This window comes from Vitis vinifera, chromosome 10 (genome assembly GCF_030704535.1).
Source record: "Vitis vinifera cultivar Pinot Noir 40024 chromosome 10, ASM3070453v1".
NCBI lineage: Eukaryota > Viridiplantae > Streptophyta > Magnoliopsida > Vitales > Vitaceae > Vitis > Vitis vinifera.
Genome location: NC_081814.1, coordinates 8,249,806 through 8,258,109, shown reverse-complemented (window position 1 = coordinate 8,258,109; position 8,304 = coordinate 8,249,806). Strand labels below are relative to the sequence as shown.

Here is an 8,304-nt window from a genome sequence, read left to right as displayed (position 1 = left end):
ACCGACAGGGGTGGTGCTGAGTCTGCTGACACAACACCTCTCTCTTTTCCATCAGACACATTAAGTGGTGTGTCCGTTTGTGCCAAAATTATAAAATCATTTTTAAAAACAAAAAATAAAATTGAAATTATTTTGGGCGGGGGACATAAAGGCCCGTTCAGTTGAAATTACCGTTTTTTTAGTACGGAGATGATGAGTTGGATTATTGGAGGAGTAATTGGGGCCAGCTTGGTGATGATGTCATCACCTGCCATGCCATGTGTCCGCATTTTTTTGACCGCCCAAATTTTTGGGTAAATTTTTCAAATTAGTATTTGAATTTTCCAATCTGTGTGACTGTGAGAATATTATTTATTTAAGCAAAGATGAAATTTATTGTCAAGCATTGAAAGACGCACGTGATTTTTTTATTTATCACTAAATCAACAAAATTATAATAACTAAGTATTGTATTGGCGGCTGCTATTTATGGAAAGGGTGTTTAAATGTGACGGTCGAAATTATTATTAATTTGTTGATTATTTTGTTAGGTCTAAATCAGAAGGTTGAAGAGGTGATTTAGATTAGACTGATGAGTTTAGACCATGTTGACATGAATGGGTCAAATAAGTACGATTATTTTCAAATAATTTTATAATATATTTAATCCCTTTATCAAGTTACTTTTTTATTTGTTATTTTCATTCGTATTGAATTTTTAAATTTAGTTGAAACCATAAGAAAAATGAGTGAAATTGATATTTTTATACACTCATTTTATAAAATAAATTTTTTATTATAAATTAAATTTATAGTTAAAAAATAAAAATTTTAAAATATTTATAAAATAATACTAAGTTATGATATATAAAATATTTTTATATATTGAATAATATAACATAAAAAATTATTTATATAAATATTTTAATTATGATATTGTTAAATATAAAAAATATTAAAATATGATATAATTTTTATTTTAAACTTTAAAAATAATTTATATTATTTTTTATTTATTTTATAAATTAAATATAAACATAATATAATATAATATATCATATCATATCTCATTAGATATGTTATCTTATAATATTATGTTCAAATAATATGTATATTTTAAGATATTATATCTCATTGGATATGAAAATATAATAAAATATAATATCAACGATAAATATGTTTTAGAATATTCATTATTGATTAAGGAACAAAATTTAATTATCATTTATATTATGATTAAAATATTAATGTAATCTAAAATCAATTTAAATTATTAAATTTTATCAAATACCTACTTTATATAACATATTTTTTGTTTTTGTTTCCTTAAATTTCAAACATAAAAAACAATCTTAATTTTGGAACCGGTTTATGTCTTCCTTATTAATTTTCAGAGTCAAATGGAAAATTAATTAAAACTATCATAGTCCTTATTTAATTTTCTATAATAAAAATATAATTACAACCAATAACATGGGTTTAAGAAACCCATTGGAAGAGAATAATAGTAAAAATTGACATTATTTTTTCCGAAAAAAAATAAGTGGTCCACTGAGATTATAAGGACCGTTTATGAAAGGGAAGGGTGTCTCGCATTTGGGAGTCAATTCCCCTAACTATCAACGTCACTGTCACGTGCCCATATTCCGTATTTAAAATCATGGCTTATATTAAATTCCATTCTACGATTATTATTATATATGGGTTTGATGCTCTACTTCCACCCGTGTCCCACATTCCACTCTGGTAAAATCCTGACCCTTGGATTTAAGCAGTTATTAGGAAAATAATTGAAAGTAGTTGGATCCGATGGAATCATCGAATTGCCAAGGTACTTCGCATTGCAATTGATTAAACGGTTGTTTGATTAAAAGGTTTATTAAAAATCTAATTTTAAAAATCTAATCATTTATCATCTTAATAAAAATGTCTTCATTTAGTAAATAAAAAACAATAATTTATTTTAAAACATATATATAAATACTTCAAATAATTAAGAATATTTACGTTAAAAATAAATTATTTTTTAAGTAAAAACATGAAAAATATTAAATTCATAAATATGAAGATTATTTTATCTCTTTCAATATTAGGAATTGTCCAACCAACTAGTTTGAGTTATTTTATTTTCTTTTTCTGAAACATCCAATAAATAAATAATGTGTTAAAACCGTTATAATTCAGTTAAAATTTATCAAAATATTAGATTTATAAAATTTTTAAAAATTACTTTAAAATCCGGTAATTTATTAATTTTTTTCCATTTGTGAAATATAAAATTATTTAAGAAATTAGACATAATTAATTTAATTAAGATAACTAAAAGTATCCACTAGGCATTCAATATTTAAAAATAAAATAAAATAAAATGGTTCACATGGGAAGAATTTAAGTAACATTGAATAAGAATTGGATTAGACATGTGGATGACTAAAAAATGGGAGACAATAATTTTGGGGACTCGTTATTGAGACTTTCAAGAGTCAAATATGGAATTTATTTCTACTATATAACGTGGATGATATTATAAAAAAAAAAAAAAAAAAAAACAAAACAAAAAGAAAAATGAATTGTATAAATGATATTGAAAACATTTAGTAACGAAATAATTACACTAATTAGATGCTAAGTACTCTAATCTTGATAAACTAAAATAGAAGTTAAGCTAAACAACAATTCAAAATGCTTTTTATTCAATTAATATCCTGCAAAAGATATACTAAATAGAAACTTAGAGAATATTTAGTAAACCAATTTAATGACTTAACAACTTAATTTTAATTATTAAATAAATTAAGTATATTTAATAAAATAATTTAATATTATAACTTAAAATTGAAAATAACTTTAATTGTTAAATCAAAATAGTTAATTTAATATTACTTTTAAATCCTTTTTACCATATTTCTCTATATTATTATTGAGAATAATTTAAATTAAATTAAACTTAAATAGTTAAATAATAAATATTAAATTTTACCCAACACCTTTTTAAACAAAAATCAATCTATATTCAAGTGGATGGAAATCCCCCAAGACTCAAAATACCAAAACTAAAAAACACAGCAAATAATCAATTTTCAATTAACTTTCGCATAAATTAGGAAATTTGGTGTGCCAAAACCCTCTCTTTCTAAAAATATTGAGACTAAATAATATCTTTCAAAATTAGAAATAAAGGAGAGGAGAAAGAGATTTACAAATAAATAAATCAACCAAAACCTAAAACTAAGGATTACTATCCTAGGTCAACTCTTCTAAACATATTGTATGAAGAAATGAGACCATTCATACAATCAAAATACAATAGAAAATAAATATGTTATTAAAATATAGATGAAATTAATAATCATCAAATATTTATTATCCTTTTAAGAAATGGTGATGGTATTAGGATTGATTGTATTAGTTATTTTTTACTAGAAGGGTAGTTTTGTCATTATTGTAAGCTGAGCTATTTTTGAGTTGTTTTGTTCAGTTTGTTGTTAAGTTTTGTTTCTGTTTTTCTGGTTCAGTTTTTGTTGAGCCATTTTACTCTGTTATATAACAGAGCAGCCTTGTATTTTGTGACAAGAGGAATGAAGAGAATTCTTTTCATCTTTTCTCTCAATTCTTTCTTTAGATTTCTTTTTCTAACATGGTATCAGAGCCATCCATTTAGGGTTTCAAATCCCTAATTTCTATTTTTTTCTTCTCTTTCTCTGTTCTTTGTTCTCGATCGTGTTCATGGCGAAAGGTGGATCTGGTAATGGTAATCGCGGTGGCCAGGTGAATTCTGAGATTGTTGTTGTTGAAGATTCGAGTAGTCCCTATTTTCTTCATAATGGAGATCATCCAGGGCTCAATCTTGTTTTAAATCTTTTGACTGGACCGAATTATCATACCTGGCGTAGAGCGATGCTGATGGCTCTCACAGCGAAGAACAAAGTTGGTTTTGTGGATGGTACGATTTCTAGACCTATGTCTCATGATTTGATTTACGGTGCTTGGAATAGATGTAACAGTATGATTTCTTCATGGATCATAAATGCTGTTTCAAGAGAAATTGCAGATAGTCTTTTATATTTGGATTCTGCTTGTGATATCTGGAAAGATTTGAATGATAGATTTAATCAGGGTAATGGACCTCGAATTTTTCAAATTAAGAAGCAATTATCTGCTCTTAATCAAGGTTCATTGGATGTCAATTCATATTTCACTAAATTGAAGATTCTTTGGGATGAATTGAGGGAGTTTCAACCTGTTCCAGTATGTCATTGTGGTGGATTGAGAGTCTGGACAGATTATCAACATAGGGAGTATGTTTTACAATTTCTTATGGGTTTAAATGACTCTTATGCTCAGATTAGAGGACAAATTTTGATGATGGATCCCTTACCTGCTATTAATAAAGTGTTTTCTTTGGTTATTCAAGAAGAACGTCACAGGACTGTTGGTTATTCTTATTCTGGTTCTCACAATTCTGATCCTATGACATTTGGCTCTAATTCTAATGCACCAGCAGGAAGTTCAGGTGGCTCTAAAACTAGAAGGGATAGAATTACTTGTTCTCATTGTGGTTTCCAAGGTCATACCAAAGATAAATGATATAAACTTGTTGGGTATCCACCGGGATGGAAATTCAAAAATAAAGGCCCTAATTCAAGCTCAATGGCTAACAATTCAGAAGTCCTCGAGTCTTTGAATGCAGGTTCTTCTGAATCCACTGTTTCTTCCCTCACTACCATGCAGTGTCAACAATTGATTCAACTCTTAACCAACCAATTAAGCTCTACTTCTTCAGCTTCCACAGAGAATTCTTCAACAGGACCATCAGTGTCTAATTTTGCTGGTAATAAAGTTAAAATCCAAAATAAAGGTTGGATTATTGATAGTGGGGCCACCCATCATGTTTGCAATGACATTTCTCTATTTGATTCTTCTATTGATGTTCAAAATGTCCGAGTTACTTTACCTACTGGTATTACTGTCCCTATTGATAGAGTTGGTTCGGTCATTCTTTCGAAGGATGTCAAGCTTCTAAATGTGTTGTTTGTGCCTACTTTCAGATATAATCTACTTTCTGTGAGTGCATTTACAGACACTTTATCTCTTTCAATGGTTTTTACTCCTGATGCTTGCATTATTCAGGAACCATCTCGGGGCAAGATGATTGGGAAGGGTAGCAGGAAAGGTCAGTTATATCAGCTGGATTTTGACAGTTTTGTTGCTGATAAAGCTTTTGTTGCAGCTTCTCGGATTCCTACTTCTAATATTCTTTCTTTGTGGCATTCTAGACTTGGACATCCTTCTTTTAGTCGTTTAAAAGGTCTACAATCTATATTGGATTTTGATTCATCCTTTGATCTTACTCCCTGCAATGTATGTCCTTTAGCTAAGCAGCGTTGTCTGCCTTACATTTCTCTTAATAAAAGATGTTCTTCCACTTTTAATCTTTTGCATCTAGATATATGGGGACCTTTTTCTGTTGGCAGTGTTGAAGGCTACAAATTTTTCTTGACTATAGTTGATGATTATAGTCGAGTAACTTGGGTTTATATGTTGAAGAATAAATCTGAAGTTCAAAAATATATTCCAGATTTCTTTGCTTTTGTAAAGAAGCAGTTTGGTAAGGAAGTTAAGGCCATAAGATCAGATAATGCTCCAGAATTATTTCTTTCCAATTTCTATCATTCTCTTGGTGTCATACACTATCGTTCTTGTGTTGAAACTCCTCAACAGAATTCTGTGGTAGAAATGAAACACCAGCACATTCTAAATGTGGCCCGTGCTCTTCTTTTTCAGTCCAGCCTTCCTGTCTGCTACTGGAGTGACTGTATACTCACTGCAGTATACTTAATCAATAGAACACCAAGTCCTTTTCTAAACAATAAGACTCCTTTTGAAATCCTACATGATAAGCTGCCTGATTATAGTCATTTGCGGGTCTTTGGTTGCTTGTGTTATGTTTCTACTTTGAAAGCTAACAGGACAAAATTCTCACCTCGAGCCAAAGCAGCCGTTTTTCTTGGTTATCCCTTTGGTTTTAAAGGGTACAAATTACTGGATATAGAGACACGTTCCATATCTATCTCTAGAAATGTTATTTTTCATGAAGAGATCTTTCCTTTTTCAAAGACAAATCCCTGTTCTTCTCCTGATATTTCTTCTGATTTGTTTCATGATCGAGTTCTTCCTTGTATTGCTGCTGATAATGATCAATCTTCCTCAGTTCTTCCTCGTGTTATTTCACAGCCACCTCTTCAAGTTGCTCCTTCTTCACGACCAACAAGAGTCTCCAAACAACCTTCATATTTGAAAGATTATCACTGCTCTTTAATCAACTCTGTTGCTCATGTTGAAACTCACTCCACTTCTCATCCCATACAACATTTTTTGAGTTATGATAAGCTCTCTCCTTCTTACAAACTTTTTTCTCTCTCAGTTTCCATTATTTCAGAACCCAGCTCTTTTGCAAAGGCTGCTGAAATACCAGAATGGAGGGCTGCCATGGATTGTGAATTAGAGGCTCTTGAGGAAAATAAGACCTGGTCCATTGTTAGTTTACCTGTTGGTAAGCACCCTGTTGGCTGTAAATGGGTGTACAAAGTTAAACATAAGGCTGATGGTACCATAGAACGGTATAAAGCTCGTTTAGTGGCAAAAGGGTATACTCAACGTGAAGGCATTGATTATGTTGATACTTTTTCACCAGTGGCAAAACTAGTGACTGTTAAATTGCTTTTGGCTATTGCTGCTGTTAAAGGTTGGCATTTGTCACAATTGGATGTGAACAATGCTTTCCTTCATGGAGACTTGAATGAGGAAGTGTATATGAAGTTACCTCCTGGTTATAATAGAAAGGGGGAGTCTTTGCCTTCGAATGCTGTTTGTTTGCTTCATAAATCCTTATATGGTCTCAAACAAGCCTCAAGACAGTGGTTTTCTAAGTTTTCTACTGCCATTATGGGCTTGGGATTCAGTCAATCTCCTTCCGATCATTCTCTTTTCATCAAAAATGTTGATGGCTTGTTCATTGCTCTTCTTGTTTATGTTGATGATGTGATTATAGCTAGTAATAATCAAGGGGCCATTGCTGATTTGAAATCTGAGTTGAATAAACTCTTCAAACTGAAGGATTTGGGTGATGTCAAGTATTTCCTTGGTCTTGAAATTGCTAAATCCTCTACTGGAATCTGTGTTTCTCAGCGAAAATATGTTCTTGATTTGCTTTCTGATTTCGGGTATTTAGGTTGCAAAGCTGCTAGTACACCTATGGAAGCTAATGTCAAGTTATCCATGGATGAGGGGGTTGATCTTCCTGATGTTAGCTTGTATCGTAGGCTACTTGGGAAGCTGTTATATTTGACATTAACACGACCTGACATTTCTTATGCTGTAGGTCGACTTAGTCAGTTCATTTCTCGTCCTAAATTGCCCCATTTACATGCTGCTCAAAGAATCCTTCGTTACCTTAAAGGTAATCCTGGCATGGGTTTGTTCTTTCCTAGTAATTCAGAGCTTCGTTTGATGGCTTATACTGATTCAGATTGGGCTCGTTGTCCCGATTCGAGAAGATCTGTTACTGGTTTTTGTGTTTTCTTGGGGAATTCTTTGGTGTCATGGAAATCCAAGAAACAACACATTGTTTCTCGCTCTTCTGCTGAAGCTGAGTATCGTGCTATGGCCAATACTTCTTGTGAGATTACTTGGCTTCTTGCTCCTCTCAAGGACTTTGGTATAGATCATTCTGCTCCTGCTCTTCTTTTTTGTGACAATCAGTCTGCTTTACATATGGCTGAAAATCCCGTGTTTCATAAACGCACAAAACACATTGAGATTGATTGTCATCTTGTTCGAGACAAGGTTCAAAGTGGGGTTCTCAAGCCTATGTTTGTTTCTACAGAACACCAGTTAGCAGATGTTTTGACAAAAGCCCTTCATCCTTCTTCTTTTAAGCTTCTTATTGGCAAGATGGGTCTAAAGAACATCTTTAGTCCATCTTGAGGGGGAGTATTAGGATTGATTGTATTAGTTATTTTTTACTAGAAGGGTAGTTTTGTCATTATTGTAAGCTGAGCTATTTTTGAGTTGTTTTGTTCAGTTTGTTGTTAAGTTTTGTTTCTGTTTTTCTGGTTCAGTTTTTGTTGAGCCATTTTACTCTGTTATATAACAGAGCAGCCTTGTATTTTGTGACAAGAGGAATGAAGAGAATTCTTTTCATCTTTTCTCTCAATTCTTTCTTCAGATTTCTTTTTCTAACAGTCTCGACTACCTATAAAGCAAAATAATCAACTTCATATCATACTTGAATATATGTTATAACCAAATATTTTTTTAAGAGAA

General features: G+C 31.2%; 1 protein-coding gene across 1 annotated transcript; it reads left to right on the top strand.

Annotated features, from left to right (window-relative positions):
- The first annotated feature begins 3,705 nt into the window (after nucleotides 1-3,705).
- Nucleotides 3,706-4,566, top strand: LOC132254553 (uncharacterized). Its single transcript, XM_059740430.1, has 2 exons — nucleotides 3,706-4,227; nucleotides 4,324-4,566. The coding sequence occupies exons 1-2, from the start codon at nucleotides 3,706-3,708 to the stop codon at nucleotides 4,564-4,566; spliced, it is 765 nt and encodes a 254-aa protein (XP_059596413.1).
- Nucleotides 4,567-8,304: the final 3,738 nt, after the last annotated feature.